The 17,869-nt window shown below is 56.6% G+C and overlaps 1 protein-coding gene across 3 annotated transcripts in view; it reads left to right on the forward strand.

The window, feature by feature from the left end:
* LOC120702729 (AP-1 complex subunit gamma-2-like) overlaps window positions 1-17,869 on the forward strand; it is a 31,080-nt gene that overhangs the window by 3,141 nt on the left and 10,070 nt on the right. For all 3 annotated transcript variants that reach the window (XM_039986654.1, XM_039986653.1, XM_039986655.1), the window contains exons 6-8: window positions 98-252; window positions 576-666; window positions 6,462-6,625. In XM_039986654.1, the coding sequence (XP_039842588.1) occupies window positions 98-252; window positions 576-666; window positions 6,462-6,625 (410 nt within the window). The remainder of the gene's footprint in view (window positions 1-97; window positions 253-575; window positions 667-6,461; window positions 6,626-17,869) is intronic.

Raw genomic sequence — 17,869 nt, forward strand, 5'->3', positions numbered from 1 at the left:
AAAATTGTCATAGGAATGTTGATTTCCTACTATAATTTGTACATTTTCATGGTTATCTTTGCACTTAGCATTCTAAATACTTGGTTTTCTTTTACAGGTTTCAACGAAAACCGAGTCAAATAAGAATGCTGGAAATGCTATTTTATATGAATGTGTTGAGACCATAATGGGCATCGAAGCTACTAGTGGCTTACGTGTGTTGGCAATCAATATTTTGGGTAGATTTTTGTCCAACCGTGATAATAACATAAGGTAAATTTACTCTTGCTTAAGCCATCTAATATGGTGAACTATTTTTTTTTTAAATATAGGCCAAAAGGGTGAAAGTGGTCATTTACTTAATTATTACTTACTGTGGTTTGATGGGAAAGTTTTTGGTCTTGACCTGTTCCTGTAGAATATGAGCATTTTTCTTTTACTCAGAGAATATGAGCATTATTGTAAGGCTTGGCGATTACAGTGCTATTCTATAGACAGCAAGAATGGACAAGGCACATAACTATGTTTTAATAGTATAAAGTGTTTTCTCATCTCTCATCACAAAAAACATCTTACTGTATATACTGCCTTTTCAGATATGTTGCCCTGAACATGCTTATGAAGGCCATTGCTGTAGACACGCAAGCAGTGCAGAGGCACAGGGCAACCATTTTAGAGTGTGTCAAGGTAAACCTAGCACGATTTGGCAGACTAATGCGATGTGTCTGTTCCTTTTGGCTCTTTCTTCTACATATATGAAGTAAAATATGCTCATCATGTACAATATTGGAACAATATTCACTAATGATAGTTTGCTGATATAAGGTTTTATTCATTTCTTCAACTTTTCTTTAGAAGGAAGTTCTGTCCTGCTTTGTATTCTTTCCTGTCTGTCCTTAAGTTATATGTGTAACAAGAGGAAGAACACTAGCTATTTAATCCATGTATAAGTCATTATATTTTCATCCAAAAAAGCATCCTCAATGATGGAGAGAATAATAGATGTATATCTCCAACCCTAGAAGGGTGGGTATATATAATACATATACTTGGGCCTCTATACACATGGGCTCAATATATATCAACACCCCCCCCCCCCCGCAGTCTGAACTATCGGCACAGCGGTGTTCAAGACTGGACAACAAGAAAGCCAACACCCCCCCGGAGTCTGAACAACCGGCGCAGCGGTGTTCAAGACTGGACAAGAAGAGAGTATAAAAGGCTAATACCCCCCCCCCCCCCCCCCGCAGCCACAACTAGCCACCGGCTACGTTGAGGCTGGAGCGAAACTGTGAGAAGGTTGAGGAGGGCAGTCCCTTGGTGAAGATGTCAGCAAACTGGGAGGTAGTCGGGACATGGAGTACCCGAACATCGCCAATGGCGACTCTGTCGCGCACGAAGTGCAGATCGATCTCCACATGCTTCGTCCGCTGATGCTGGACGGGGTTGGTGGAGAGATACACGGCGCTGACGTTGTCGCAGTAGACGAGCGTGCTTTTGGCGAGCGGGCTGTGGAGCTTCGCCAAGAGCTGTCGTAGCCAGGACGTCTCCGCCACGCCGTTAGCGACAGCCCGGTACTCCGCCTCAGCACTGGAGCGGGAGACAACCGGCTGCCGCTTGGACAGCCAGGAGACTAGGTTGCCGCTCAGAAAGACGGCGTAGCCGGAAGTGGAGCGACGAGTGTCCGGGCAGCCAGCCCAGTCAGCGTCGGTGTAGACCACCAGCTCAGTAGAGGACGAGCGGTGAAGCACCAGGCCGAGATCCACTGTGCCACGGACGTAGCGGAGGAGACGCTTCAGGGCAGCAAGGTGTGACTCCCGGGGATCATGCATATGGAGACAGACCTGCTGGACAGCGTAGGTGAGGTCCGGCCTGGTGAAGGTGAGGTACTGCAAAGCGCCAGCCAGACTCCGGTAGGCAGTAGGATCACCCACCGGATCACCCAGATCAGCAGACAGCTTCGCCTGAGTGTCGACAGGAGTGGAGCAAGGCTTGCCATCAGTCGTCCCAGCCCGCTCCAGAATATCGAGTGCGTACTGTCGCTGGTGAAGGAGAAGACCAGACGAGCGAGGCTCAACAGTGACGCCCAAGAAGTGGTGGAGCTGACCGAGATCCTTCATAGCAAACTCCTGCTGCAGAGAGGAGATGACACTCTGAAGCAACCGTTGACTGGAAGCTGTGAGCACAATGTCATCGACGTAGAGCAGCAGATAGGCAGTCTCATCCCCACGGCGGTAGATGAAGAGAGACGTGTCAGACTTGGCCTTGGTGAACCCCAGTGTCAGCAAGAACGTGGCGAACCGAGAGTACCAAGCCCGAGGAGCCTGCTTCAGACCATAGAGAGACTTGTTGAGCCGGCAGACCATATCCGGACGATTCGAGTCCACAAATCCCGCTGGCTGAGAGCAGTAGACAGTCTCTGACAGAGTGCCGTGAAGAAACGCATTCTTCACGTCCAGCTGGTGCACAGGCCAAGAGCGCGAGAGCGCAAGCGAGAGAACCGTGCGCACCGTAGCGGGCTTCACGACTGGACTGAAGGTTTCATCATAATCCACACCAGGTCGCTGAGTGAACCCTCGGAGAACCCAGCGAGCCTTGTATCGCTCCAGTGTGCCATCAGCCCGACGCTTATGCGTCCAGATCCACTTGCCAGTCACCACATTGCAACCAGACGGACGCGGCACGAGGTCCCACGTCTGGTTGGCTAGAAGAGTCGCGTACTCCTCTTCCATCGCGCGACGCCAGTGAGGATCCGCCAAGGCGTCGCGGACAGAGGAGGGTACCGGGGAGACCCGCGGCTCTCCCTTGGTGGCGGAGAGAGTCGCGGCCTGAGACGCCATCAGCCGAGTCACCATGGGATGGATATGTCGAGGATCCCGATGGATGACTGGCGGGTGGTACACCTCCGGCTCGGCTTGAGAGGGAGCCGGAGGAGGCGGCGGCGGCGACGACCACGGCTCCGGTGTCGGCGTCGCAGGAGCCTCCGGAGCAGGAGGCGGCGCCGGTACACCTGCACCGGCTCAGCGTATCGCTGCGGCGTCGGGGTCGGCGCCGAGCGACGATGGTACACCTGCACCGGCTGAGCGTACCGCGCAAGTGCAGGGGAAGGCACCGGGGCCGTGCGTGGCGCAGTGGGAGACACAACGAGTCGAGCGGGGCGCCAGCTTGTGAGAAGCGGTGGCGGAGGTGTTAGGGTAACACGCACACCCGAAGACCCGAAGGTGGTCGTAGCGAGGAGGGGTACCGAAGAGAGCGTGGTGTGGAGTGGGAGCAAGAGAAGCAGTGGACGTAAGGCGGTTGAGCATGTAGGTGGCGGTGTGGAGGCTCTCGGCCCAGAAGCGCGGGGGCAGAGAAGCCTGGATCAGAAGGGTGCGCACGACGTCGTTCATCGTGCGAATCATCCGCTCAGCCTTGTCGTTCTGAGGAGAGGTATACGGACAAGACATACGCAGCTGAACACCCCGAGACAGGAAGAAGGACCGGGAGGTGGAGTTATCGAACACCCGCCCGTTGTCACACTGGATGGTCTTAACGGTGAGGCCGAACTGAGTGGACACCCAGGCAAAGAAGTAGAGGGTGGGGAAGGTCTCAGACTTGGCGCGCAAAGGGAAAGTCCAAGAGTAATGAGAAAAATCATCAACAATGACCAGATAATATTTATAGCCAGACATGCTGAGTACAGGAGATGTCCACAGGTCACAGTGAATCAGATCAAAAGCATGCCCAGCATGCGAAGAAGAAAACGGAAGTCTAACATGACGACCTAACTGGCACGCATGACAGAGGTGCTCAGCAGGAACCCTAATACATGAAACATCGGTACTACGGCTGAGCTGAGCTAAAACGTCGCGGCCGGGGTGACCCAGCCGGCGGTGCCAGGTGGTGGAAGGTGTCATGGCAAAAGCAGTAGACGGAGAAGCCGAAGGCGAGGCAGCGGAAGCAGGAAGCCGAAGAGTGTAAAGGGGCCCCGGGCTGTCACATCGGAGGAGCGGACGCCGGGAAGCTGAATCCTTCACAGTAAGACCAGATGAGTCAAATTCGATAGAACAGGAGTTGTCAGCAGTAAACTGGCGAATAGAAAGAAGGTTGTGAACCATTTGAGGAGCAACAAGAACATTAGGAAGACAAGGAGCAGAACCCACGGCGGTGACAGGAAGACAAGACCCATCACCAACCATGATAGAAGGACAAAAGGGGTGTGGGGGTCGGGCAGAAGAGAGGATACCTGCATCAGGAGTGGTGTGGAACGAGGCACCCGAGTCGGCGATCCACTCGGTGCTGACCGGCGGTGTCAGTCCCATGGTGCTGAAGGACTGCGATAGAGCGGCCTGGTCCCACCCCCCAGGCCAGGTCGGCTGCTGGCTGGGCTGAGCGGGTGGGGTCCAGGACGGCGCGAAGAGTGGAGCAGCGCCAGTGAACATGGCCGCCGGCTGGAGGTGAGGACGAGGCCCCCCTCCTGGACCCTGGAACGGCCACATCGAGATGCGCCCTGACCATGTGTTGCTGAAGGATGGCTAGGGCGTATCTCCAGGGGCAGGAGCGGGAGCCGGAGCCGGAGCCGGCGCGCCTCGACGGCCCCCACTGGTACTGGTAATCCCAGGAGCAGGGCCACCAGCACCACCACCACCCCGTCCCCCCCGCCGACGACGTCCACGCCCCCCCACCCACCTCCTGTCTGCCCGGTTGGAGCAGCACCAAGGAGCGGCGGAGGAGGCCGGAGGAGCAGCGACGAGCGCGGTGGGGGTGGGCGAGGACGATTCGGGCGCGAGACCCCTGGTGATCTCCTCGAGGGCGAGGTCGTCCCGGACCTGCAGGAAGGAGGGGAAGGGCCTCTGGCTGGCAATCCAGCTCTTTAGGTGGTCGTAGGTGCTGCTCAGGCCCCGCAGGACATTGAGCACCAACACCCGATCGGAGACGGGACACCCGAGGTCGTGAAGAGCATCGGCCATGCCCTTCATCCTCCGGCAGAACTCACCAACGGAGAGGTCCCCTTGCTGGAAGGTACGGAAGGTGGCATCGAGCTGGAGGGCGCGGTACTCGGCGTTGCCGAGGAACTGCCCCTCGAGCGCCACCCAGGCCTGCCGCGCGGTGCCGCCGTGGGTCCTGACGAGGTACTGAAGATCCAGGGAGATGGTCCCGAAGATCCAGCACATGGCGACGCTGTCGCGGCGCAGCCACACCATGTCTCGCGCCTCGATCGGCATGTCGAGGAGGACGTGGTCGTCGAGGGCGTAGCGGCGGAGGGCGAGCAGAACTGGTCCCGCCAGTGTCTGTAGGAGTTGGACGTCTGGTCGAGGAGGACGGTGACCAGGGCCCTGATGTTCTGGACGCCGGCGGCCTGGAGGTGGAGCTGGGCGACCATGGGGTCGGTCGGGTTGTGTCGGGCTCCAGATCCAGCGGGCGGGGCCTGGCGGGAGGAAGAAGCGCCGGGCTCGGGGTCGACGGGTAGCTGGCCGGAGGAGACGCGGAGGAAGTGCTCCGCCTCGGCGACCCGGAGAGCGGAGGCGTCGGCCGCGGCGCGCTCGCGCTCCCAGGCGAGGGCAGCCACGCGGACCCGCTCCTGGGCCGCCGAAGCCTCCGACTTGGCGGCGAGGAGGGCTGCGGCGAGAGCGACGTCGGCCTGCTACCCACGGAGAGCGGTGGCGGCGAGTGGCGCATCCGCGGGAGACATCCCGAGGCCAGACCACGCGGCATCAGGTGCGGCGTCGGCAGCGGGCTTCTTGCCCGCCGCGACATCGGCGCGGTGGGCCGCAGCAGCGGCGGCGGGATCAGCGCCTAGCAGCTGCGCCGCGGCCTCGGATCGACGCCCGCGCCCTGTAGCAGCTGCGCCGCGGCCCGCAGGGCGGCCGAATCGACGGCGGCGGCGCGCTGCTGGGCCCCCGCAGCCCCCGCGCCCGCGCCAACAACTGCGACGGCGGCGGTGTCAGGCAGCAGGGGGCCGAGCCAAGGGCGTGCAGCGGCCGGGACGCGCCACGGGCCGGCGGCGGCGGCGTCGGGCAGCAGGGGGCCGAGCCAAGGGCGTGCAGCGGCCGGGACGCGCCACGGGCCAGCGGCGGCGGCCTGGATCAGAGAGGATCCGGCGCTGGCGGCTGGGAAGGAGGAGAAACCGGGAGCAAGCGAGGAAGGAAGGGGAGGGAAGGAGGAAGGGGAGACGAGGGACGGCGCCGGGAGGGGCGGCGCCGGCGGCCGGCCATGGCTGCCGGCGGCGGCGGCTGGGTAGGGAGGAGGAGAGGAAAAAAAATCTAGGCTAATGATACCATGATGGAGAGAATAATAGATGTATATATCCAACCCTAGAAGGGTGGGTATATATAATACCTATACATGAGCCTCTATACACATGGGCTCAATACACACCAACACTCAACACACTATCGATTTATCTGTCTTGTTTTGGATTTGTGCTATTGACCTGTCACTTCCTACAGGCTTCCCAGTCTGCTTTTGTACTTAAATGTTTTCAATTGCATATGAACTGTCAGGATGCAGATGTCTCCATTCGCAAAAGGGCCCTGGAACTTGTTTACCTACTTGTCAATGATACAAATGTAAAGCCTTTGACTAAGGAGCTTGTTGATTACCTTGAAGTTAGTGATCAAGATTTCAAGGAAGACCTCACTGCAAAGATATGCTCGATAGTTGAAAAGTAAGTTGTTATTTCTGGATCTATCGTTTCTCCTTGTTGTAAAATGTTTATGGTTCATGCAGTTGTGTTTCCTAGGTGCAATTGGAAGATAAAAAAACCTGATCTGCATATTCCTTATTGCTCCAATGGTTACCATATATCCACTGATGTTAGATATATATTGAAATATAATTGATAATTGACAGGCAATAATGTTATTTGGTTCTGCAATGCATGTTGCATTCTCCTCCGGTACAGTTTCTTTGTTGTCTCATAGACAGAGAGTGAATGGAATAAGGGAACATCATTCATTAATGCGTGAAGAATTGGTTTGTTCTCATTTGAATAATATCATTACCAGATGCCCTCTTTTGAGCCTGCCTAAAGTCTTTAAACATGGTTCTTACAGCATAATATCGTTATAATTTTCTGGATGTTATCACCTATTAAAATATATGGATCATACATAATTTCAGTACACATCCTTTCACAACATGCTAGATGGAAGGCTATATTATCAATGTGTTTGATCCTTGCCACATAAGCTGCAGCACATTGTTGTCTTTTGCTGCAAGCTTTCATTCCTTTTATTTATATGGAGCTTGTCGTGGTGCTGCAAACCACAGCCGGGTGGCGGAAGGCACCCGCCCTAGCCCAGAGGGTGTGTACTCGGGGGTTAGCTAGTCTTAGATCAATCTTCCTCAAGAACTCGATGAACACAGCAAGATTTAGAGTGGTTCGGGCCGCCGGAGCGTAATACCCTACGTCCACTGTGTGTTGTATTGCCTTCCCACGAGAGTGAGAAGGTGCGAGAGTTTCAGCCTGTCTGGATTGTGGAGATTTCCTTGTGCACAGCGGGCACCTCCCTTTTATATCTCAAGGGGGCGCGTACACGGCTGTTGGATCCCCGACAGGTGGGTCCAACGATGCGATATAAAATAACGGGGTGTTCATACATTATGGCGTTGCAGGCGAAGGAGATCTCTCTCTTGGATTCGCTCGCCTGCTCCCGGAGCCCTCCGTCCATCATGTCTTGGCGCTGTCTTGTCGAGACGGAGCCCGACGCAGCTAGTAGCATCGCCTGTTACGTAGCTGAGCGGCTGTGTAGGGAGCGGCGTAGGTGGCATGATGGAAAAGTGCCGAGCCGTCGTATCCATTTAACGCGGCCGACGGGCTCTGCGCGGGCGCGGCTCAGGCGGCTCCACTGTGCTCCTTGGTAATACGCGGCGTGCAGCGGGGCCTGACAAAAGGCTGTCTTGTGTGCCGCGGCGGCAGAGCACGCCTTGTCCATCGCATTAAATGCGGTAGGTGGGCGAGTCTTCCTGCGGAAGACTCGCGCACAACCTCACGTCTCCGGGACACGCGGCGGCTCCGGACCCCTACACGGTGAGGGGCGTCCGGACGGGCGCAGGAGGTCCCGGACCCCTCTGGGGGTCCGAGGCCTCGGCGGTCAGCACGGAGCTTCCCTTTTGTGTAGACACGTGGCGTCACCGGACCCATCCTCAGGCGGGGAACGGTCCGGGGCCGTTGGCCTGGTGAGGGAAAAACCTGGCCTGTGGGGCCTGGCTACTCCATCTTTCCCGCGCAGCTACGGGTAACTGCGCGGGTCCTGCCTTGCTGCAGTAAGAGTGGGTATCCCTGTTACAGGGTACCGACAGTGGCCCCCGGGCCCACCTTGGGAGAGGTACGAACCCACAGGTGGGGCCACTTCAGCGATTTGGCTCTGTATAGCTTGAAGCTCCTTTCCGCAGGGGTCTTGACCGGCTTTGATCGCCCATCGGGTTGGTTGCTGCTTCATCACGTCGCAACGGATTACTGACTATGGGCCCCACGATCAATGGTTCACCTAGTCACACGCGCGACGTTCGGCATTGCTGCGGCCGGAGTAAACGGGTCATTTACCACCGGCGCAGCTCCCGAAAAGCTCGGCCACGCCTGCGATTAATGCGCGCACGTCAGCTCGGCTTTCGCCTTGCTTCACGCGCGCAGGCGACGGTTCGGATCCCGCCTTTTTTCACCCTCGTTGATTACCCACCCTCCCTGACATGTGGGCCTGGGCCCCCACGTCATGGACTGGGTGGCCAACTCCGGGTGCGGGCGTCGCTTGAGTTCCGGCGACGGTTCCGGGGCGCGCCGGTTGAGTCAGGCTTTATAACGGGGCATACCGCATTCCACGGTTGCTTTCCCGCATTCGTCTTCTTCCTCCAGCCTTTGCGCCCCTTTGCCTCCGAGCTTTCCTCGCCCTTCTCTCCCCCTTACACAGGCTCCTTCCTCACCCACCAAGAGATGACATCCCTTGTTCATCCCCGTCGCTTCCAGACCGAGGGAGAGCTGAACACAGTGCGCCGCCTGCTTGGGTGGAGTGCTCAGGAGACCGGCTGGGGGGTGCGAGCAGGCTCGGTTCCCCTTGGCAACCTCCGCGCCGGGGAGTTCGTGCTATTCACCTCGCATGTCTCCGCCGGCGTGGGACTGCCGATTTCTTCATTCTTGCTGCTGCTGCTGGAAGACTTCGGCCTCCAACTTCAGCATCTGACGCCGCACTCCCTCCTCCTGACATCCATCTTCGTGCACCTATGCGAGATGTTCGTAGGAGTTCGGCCCTGCGTCATCCTCTTCCGCTACTTCTTCATTCTGGTGAGGTCCGGAAGGAGCAGGGACGAAGTGGGAGGGTACTACTTCCAGATAAGGAGCGACCTGCCGACTCCTTACATTCCCGGCCTTGCTGGCGGAAGGTGGGAGGAGTGGCGCAGGGATTGGGTGATCGCCACCACCGAAGCCAACGAGCGCCTTGCCCTGCCGATCGCGGGGCCCGCCTCCGACAAAGCATCCTGGAGGGCCAAGCCGTCGCTGCAGCCGGAGTTCGACTCCGTGCTGGACAAGATCAGGTCGCTGGCGGAGAGCGGCCTCACCTCATGGCACGTGCTCGGCGACTTCGTGAAGCGGCGGATCGCCCCCCTGAAGCAGCGGCCACGACCGGCGTGGAGCTTCACCGGCCTCAACGATTGCAGCAGGACCCACCGCGGGGAGGGAAGCGACCTGACCCAGGAGGCCTTGGAGGTCCTGGTGCGGAACGTGACGGGAGACACCTTCATCCCGGAGAACCTGATCCTTCCGCAGGGCATAGTCCCCCTCTGCGAGGACTCCGCGAGGGTGGCGGTGCTGGCAACCCTGCCGACTCTGGACGACGGGGGACTGGCCCCACGCCAGACCGGGGGCGACGCGAACCGCGGGCTCCGGATCCCTGGCACGTCCGGGGATCAGGCTACGCTGGGCGCTGCGGGGTCCGGCGTCACTACGAAGGGGAAACAGGCCGCGGCTAGCAGCGCGGCCGCGGCCGGTTCTAGCCGGGCTCAGAGCAGCTCCGGTGCGTCGTCGGGGGACGCAGGCCGGCGGAGGCTACTCCGGGGCGACGGGACCCTGGTCTCGGAGCCCGCCGCGAAGCGCCAGAGGTCTTCTGAGGGCGCAGGCCAAGGTAGCTCCCGGGCTGCCGGCCCCCACGGGTCCTCTGGCGCAACTGGACCACCACCATCGCCGCCGAGGAACTCATCGCGCCGGCAGCAAGAGCAGCAGCAGCAGGAGCAGCCGCAAGAGCAGCGGCAGCAGGCACGCGGACGGCAGCAGCAACAACAGGTGCGACCCCGGGTTGCGCCCATGCCGCAGCCGCAGGAACAGCAGCAACGGGTGCAGGCCCGGGTTGCGCCTGCATCGCAGCTGCACGGGCAACAACAGCAACAGCAACAGCAGCAGCCACAAGAGAAGAGGCCCGGGCTCCGGGGACGCTGGGTACCCGGTACTGCCGGGTTAGTGTCATCCTGCTCTCCTTGCCTGCGCCGGTGTTCTGTTTGTCTGTTTTTGTTAATGGCTTTTCTGCTTTGCTACCAGGGGTTCCCGCCCCAGCGGTTCTTCTACCACCGTTGGCACATCAGCAGGTGCTCGGGCGGCGGCGACCTCGGCATCGACAGCGACGGTGGCAGCAGGTGCGGGACCCTCAGGTACGGCGTCCTGCTGCTTACTCCGTGGCACATGATGCGATGCTGACTGTCATGCCATTTCCAGACTCTGCAGTGCTCAGTGCAGCGGCGGCGGCGGCGCCGGTGCTGGGTGCAGCCGCACCCGACACGGTGGTGGAGGTGCCGGTGCAGGGCGCAGCCGCTCCTGACGCATCGGTGGAGGGGGCACCCGATGCGGCCGCGTCCGCTACGGCGGCAGCGGGAGTGCCGGAGTTAGGCTCGGCCGCGCCCGACTCGGCGGCAGCGGGGGCACCGGAGCTGGGCCCAGCCGCGCCCGACTCGGCAGCAGCGGGGGCGCCGGAGCTGGGTCCGGCCGCGCTCGACTCGGCGGCGGCGGAGGCGCCGGAGCTGGGCTCGGCCGCTCCCGACTCGGCGGCATCGGGGGCGCCGAAGCTGAGCTCGGCCGCTCCCGACTCGGCAGCAGCGGGGGCGCCGGAGCTGAGCTCGGCCGCTCCCGACTCGGCAGCAGCGGGGGCGCCGGAGCTGGGCTCGGCCGCTCCCGACTCGGCGGCGGCGGAGGCGCCGGAGACAAGTGCCGCAGCGGAAGCCCCTACCTCCAGCTCCGGTCTTGTTGCGGAGGAAGAGTTGGAGGTGGTGTTTGGCAGGCGGCTCCTGCAGCTCCAATCCCCGGAGGAGGATGCGACTCCGCTTCGTCAGGTGCTGTTGCGAGTTCGGCGGTCGATCGAGGAGGCAACCTCCTCTGCCGAGGCGGCCTTCCGGCGGGAGTGGTCTGCGCTGGAGAGCGAGCGTCAGCGCCTCTCCGACTGGCACACCCGCCTGGAGGCGCTCACGAAGGCTGAAGCCTCCCACGCCGCGGAAACTCGGTCAAAGCTCAAGGTGGACCAAGAGGCCTACCGAGTCAACCTTAAGAAGGTGTTTGACCGAGAGCTCGCAGTGTCAAACCGAGAGAAATCCTTGGCGCAGCGGGAGCAGGACTTCACCTTGGAGGTTGTTGGCTTCGCTGCTCAACGGTCCGACCTCGAGGCCCACCTCGCAGCCCAGCAGTTAGAGCTGGAGACTCGCAGCGAGGACCTCGAGGTCCGGAGGCAGGAGCTCGACGTCTTCTCTACGACTCTGCAGGGATGGCGTGAACAACTGCAGGAAAGAGCCTGCCAGCTGGCTGCCGACGAGGCGGATTTGGAGGAGGACCGGAAATCTCTCGCCAAGCGGGAGGCTCACGCCACCGGCATAGAGAAAGAGCTTGGGCGCCAGCGAGAGTCGCTCAAGAAGCGGAAGGTATATGCGGAGCAGAAGGAGGCCAAGCTGGAGGAGCGGTCCCGCGAGCTCGAGGAGAGATCCCGCGAGCTCGAGGAGAGGTCCCGCGAAGTGGAGGCGGCCAAGGCGGCATTGGACACCCGGGCGGCAATTCTATTTATCGCGCGCGTGGCTGCCAGCCATCACGTCGCACAAGCCCAGAAGCGCAGGAGGAAGTTCCGCTGTGTTCGGCTGTTCCGTACTATGCTGGACGGTGGCCTCATCTTTTTTTTCTATATCCGGACTCATCTAGTACTATTTCACTTTCCATTAGATCGGTCCGTATTAATTAAACACATGTTCTCGTATCAATTCGCTAGCTCCTCAGTTCTCGATTTTCTACCTAGGGATGATATGGAATTTGCAGTTCTCATTTCACCATCATTTTAATTTTGTTAATTGATTAGGATGGACCAATGACACGTATGATTCTCGTTTCTTTCTTCTAATCCTAATTTTACTACTTTAATTTGTCTTAACTTTTGCCTTCATGCATTAGGTATGGGGCGTTTATTCATTGCGCGTGTTTTTTGCGCGCCGTTGCATCGCAGAAGGCTTCCCCTGATTCTATTGTACAATCCATTTAGCGTTTTGAAGAGTTTAACAACATTTAGAATTATGGAACATTTTAAAGTGTTTAACAACATTTATTCAGAACTTTTTCAAATGTTCTAATGTTCCGGTACAATTCTGAAAAGTTTTACAAACATATATGAAATGTTTCGGAACAATCTAAAATGTTCCCAAACAAAGTCCAGAAATATTTTTAGCACAATCTGAGATGTTCCCAAACAAATCAAAAATGTTCCGGAACACTCTGAAATGTTCCAAAACAAAGTCCTGAATGTTTCAGAACTTTTCAACTGTTCTAATGTTCCAGTACAATTCTGAAATGTTTTTCCAAACATATCTGGAATATTTTACAGACATATCTGAAATTTTTTGAAACATAATGAAATGTTTCCAAACAAACCTGAAATATTTTTAATCGTCCAAAACATTATAAAGTGTTTAACACTATTTATTTGGGTATTTTTTCATGCAAACACTCTGAGGTGTTCCCAAACTAATTTAAATGTTTCGAAACACTCTAAAATGTTCCGAACATTCCTGGATTGTTTTTGATCACTTAGAATATTATGAATTGTTCTTAATCTTTCAAAATTTTCTAATGTTCTAGTATAATATATGAAATGTTTTACAAAAAATATCTGAAATGTTTCGGAACAAATCTGAAATGTTTCCAAGCAAATGTAAAATACTTAATCATTCAAAACATTATGAAGTGTTTAACAGCCTTTATTGGAAACTTTTCATGTAAACATTATTTCTAGCACACTCTGAGAGGTTTCCAAACTAATTTAAATGTTTTGGAACACTCTAAAATATTTCGGAACAAACCTGAATTGTTTTAATCATTTCAACATTTATTTAGAATTTTTTGAAATGTTCTAATGTTCTGGTGCAATTTTGAAATATTTTCAAACATATCTGAAATGTTTTGGAACAATCTGGAATGTTCCCAAACATTTTAAAGTGTTTAACAACATTTAATCAGAACTTTTCGAAATGTTCTAATGTTCCAGTACAAATCTGAAATGTTTCGAAACAATCTGAAAAGATTCAAATATTCAGAACGTTTCCAAATTCTTTAACAATATTTAACTTCAAACTTTTCTTGTACACAAATATTTTTCGAAACAGTCTGAAATGTCTCCGAATTAACTTGAAAAGTTCTTGATTAGGTCCTTCGGTCCTAATGTTTGTTTTTCCTTGCTTCTTCGGTCCTCCCTGATCTTCCCCCAATCTGCCGATTGTTGATTAAGATCAATCAACTGTATACTTGTTATAACTGCTTAATGGGCCGAGCCCCAGCTTTCGCTTCCGCGTGCGTGGCGCGCGGCGCGCACCCAGGCTTCTGCGACACGATCACGTGAAGTCGCATAAAGCGACATATAGACGCCCCCCACCCGGGTGCAGGAGGCTGTCCGGGAGGCGGTCCAGAAGCAGCAGGAAGACCAGCGCGCTGGAGCCCAGCGGATCGCTGACTGGGCGGCCGAAGCGAGCCTCGCACTGGTGCCATTTGGAATGAGCCCGATCCAGGTGGCGGAGCCGCCAGCTTCGATAGCTGACGCCCTCCCAGTGTTGAGCTCTGCTTCGGATAGGCTCCAGCGCCTGGGGCCGGTCCTTACTGGACAGCTCGAAACCGAGGGCCGCGAGCTGATCCGGATGGTGGCAGAGCACATCCTGACCTGCCTCCGGAGCCACGACCCGGCCATCTCGCTGGCGCCCGTGGTCGATGGCCCTGTAGCAGAGACGGAGGCTGCCGCTCGGGACAGCGTGCGGGAGGTCGTTGACTTCGTCGCCGCCTACTTCAAGCGAGAGCCTGCGGACCCTTAGGCTGGGGATTGTATCTTTTTTCCTTTGCATTATGTAACAAACATTGTATCAGTTGAAAGTTTTTGAAATAGAAGAAACTTCAACTTAGCTGTTTGTCGGTTGTTGATTTGCGGTATGCGGCACCCTGGCGCCCTGGCCCCCTGGCGGATAGGTTCAGTTGTTTGGACCTGTCTGCCACGTGAGCCGTAGAAGATACTTCGGACCTCCTTGGCATGGGTGTCACATAGTTTGTAAGACGAGCAAGCGTCTTGTTCCCTGCGTAGCATACAAAACTACAGAGAGAAGAATCAAATTTGCTTATATGGTAGCAATGATACTGCAACTTAGCTGTTTGGCGCATGCAGAATCCATTCATGCTGTCTGGGACAAGGTGGATGCTCGGGCCCCCTGGGAGATAGACTCAGTTGTTTTGAGTCTGTCTACCATTGAAACCGGACCTTGGTCTGCATGAAGGCTTTGAAGCGGATGCCAGGACCCCCTGGTAGGTAGGCTCAATGGTTTGAGGCTGGCTACCACCCTAGAGGCGGCTTAACCTGTGTACCACTTCAAATTCACAGCTTAGTAGCAGGCCCGCGGGACTCATCCCTGACCAGTGCCAGGCTGGTACAGGGTCCGGGGCTCAAGACGCGCAGGTCCAGGTTGGTCAGTGCTTGTTACAGAGTGGTGGAGTGCGTAGGCTTAGGGTCGGAACCAGGCTAAAGCGCTACGCAGGGCTCCGGACCATTCCAGGAAACAGCACGATCTTTCCGGACCTGGCTTCACCGTCCCAGACCCTTCGCAGCAGTGGGTGAGGTCACTTTGCTGTGCTCGATCCTTTGAGATATAGTGCTGGACATGCCGCGTTGGACTTAGGAAGCCAGCTCTTGAGTTGGGAGGAGGTCCGGGCCCCTAATTACCCGGCTCCAGGTACTAGAGCACTCGTTACAGGGTGGTGGAGAGTGCAGGCTTTTGGGTACGGAACCAGCTAAGCGGCTACACTGGGCTCCGAACCGCCCCAGGAAACAAGTACCCGCTCCCCAGAGTAGGTCTCTAGGGGTCCGGACCCCTCTCCAGCAGCAAGAGGGTCCGGACCTGTACGGTAGTCCAGCAGCTCAATGCGGATCTTAGTTGCAGCAACAAGAGTGGAGGTCCCGCGGGGGTTAGAAAAAGGCGAAAATTCCGAGAATCGAAAAGCGTAATTTAGCTTTGACACAAAGATAGAACTAGGAGAAATTCTTTCCTTTGCAATCTCGATGTACATGGCTTGCACGATGGATGTCAGAGGCCGGGTTTACGAGGTCGGACCTCTACCGCTCTGAGCCGCGCGTTAGCCGACGGTGCGATGGATGCCAGAGGTCGGGTTTACGAGGGTGGCCCTCGATCGCTCTGGGCCGCACGCTGACTCTATCTTATTACAAAGGAAAAGTTATTTCCCTGCTCTGCCTAGGTGTAAAACTTACGCAGATGCTCTATATTCCACGGGTTGGGCAGCGGCACTCCGTCTTCTGTGGCGAGGCGAACGCATCCGGGCCGGCATACCTCCGTAACCTTGAAAGGCCCCTCCCAGCTGGGTGAGAGTTTGTGGAGCCCCGCTCGGTTCAGGATCCGCCTGAGGACGAGGTCGCCAGCCCGGAGCTCCCTACTGTGCACGAACCGTTGATGATAGCGCCGGAGCGCCTGGTTGTAACGTGCATTTCGGATTGCTGCTCGCCACCTTCGCTCGTCAACGAAGTCCATGTCATCGCACCGCAGCTGCTCCTGCATGGACTCGTCAAAGGCCTGGACCCGTGGGGAGCCCAGGTGAATTTCTGGGGGAAGGCATGCTTCGGCCCCGTAGACCAGGAAGAACGGAGTCTCCCCGGTAGCTCGGCTGGGTGTGGTCCGGTTGCCCCATAGTACACTCGGAAGCTCGTCAACCCATTTGGCTCCATGCTTTTTCAAGCAGTTGTAGGTGCGGGTCTTGAGTCCCCTGAGGATCTCTGCATTCGCTCTCTCAACCTGTCCATTGCTGCGGGGATGTGCCACGGACGCAAAGCATAGCTGGATGCCGATGTCCTCACAGTACTCTTGGAAGAGTCTGCTTTTGAATTGGGTCCCGTTGTCCGCGATGATGCGGTTTGGGACGCCAAATCTGCACACAATGGACCTGAGGAATGCGACTGCAGATTTCTTAGTAATATTCACCACAGGAGTAACTTCCGGCCACTTGGTGAACTTGTCGATGGCGACATAGAGGAACCGGTACCCGCCGACAGCCCGGGGGAAAGGCCCCAGGATATCCACACCCCACACAGCGAATGACCATGAGGGTGGAATCATCTGCAGGGCTTGAGCTGGGGTGTGTATTTGCTTTGCATGGAACTGGCATGCTTTGCAGGACCTTACCAGCTCAGCCGCATCCTGGAGTGCTGTTGGCCAGTAGAAGCCATGCCGAAAGGCCTTGCCAACAAGCGTGCGAGAGGAGGAATGACTTCCGCACTCGCCTCCATGGATCTCCGCGAGCAGTTCGCGGCCCTCTCCCTGGGAAATGCATCGCATGAGGATTCCGTTGGCGCCACGGCGGTAGAGATCCCCTTCTACCACCGCGTAGCGTTTAGCCAATCGGACTATGCGCTCAGCGGACACATCGTCATCAGGGAGGATGTTATCCTTCAGGTAGCCCCGGATCTCGGAGATCCATGCATCGGGAGCTCCCAAAGCAGGTAGGAGTGGCTCCGTGAGGACACCAGGTTCCTCATCAGAACACACAGCCCCGGTTGGGCACCATAGGTGGAATGCTGCCGGGACCGCTAGCTTCGAGGTGCCAGCTTGATCCCCCTCACCCGGCTCGGCAGGCTGGGCGGTAGGTTTCAGCAGCCGTCTTTCAAAGACACCCTCGGGCACAGATGCCCAGGTAGATGCTCTCGCAGAGAGATCATCTGCTGCTGAGTTGTGCTCGCGGGGAACGTGTTGCAGTTCCAAGGCGTCGAAGTCCTTCTCGAGCTTCCTCACGTGAATGAGGTATGCCGCGAGCTGGGGATTGTTGCAGTTGCAATCCCCTCGGACCTGCGTGATGATCAGCTGGGAGTCCCCCTTCACCAGAAGCTGCCGGACCCCCAATGAGAGGGCTTGCGTCAGGCCGAAGATCAGAGCCTCGTATTCCGCCATGTTGTTAGTGGCCTTGAACTCAAGGTGCACCATGTACTTCAGCTGATCTCCGTTTGGGTCGATGAGGACTACACCAGCCCCGGACCACTTATCGCGGGCGGACCCATCAAAGAAGAGTGTCCAGTGAGGCTCGGTGAAGACTGGTGTCCTGATTTCCGGCTCCGGGGTCCAGCATTTATGACCGGACCCCCAGGGTTGCTTGGGGAAGGAGTCCACTCCGCTATGAAATCAGCCAGGATCTGGCTCTTGACCGCGTGGCGTGGCTGGAAGTCCAGTTGGAATTCTGCCAGCTCTGCTGCCCACTTGGCGATATTGCCTGTGGCGTTGGAGTTGTGTAGGATCGCTTTTAATGGGTAAGAGGTCACTACAACAACTCGGTGTGCTTGAAAGTAGTGGCGCAGTTTCCTGGACGCAATAAGTATTGCATAGATAAGCTTATGCGTCTCAAGATACCTGGCCTCTGCCTCGTGGAGGA

The sequence above is a fragment of the Panicum virgatum genome, chromosome 4K (genome assembly GCF_016808335.1).
Source record: "Panicum virgatum strain AP13 chromosome 4K, P.virgatum_v5, whole genome shotgun sequence".
Classification (NCBI taxonomy): Eukaryota; Viridiplantae; Streptophyta; class Magnoliopsida; order Poales; family Poaceae; genus Panicum; species Panicum virgatum.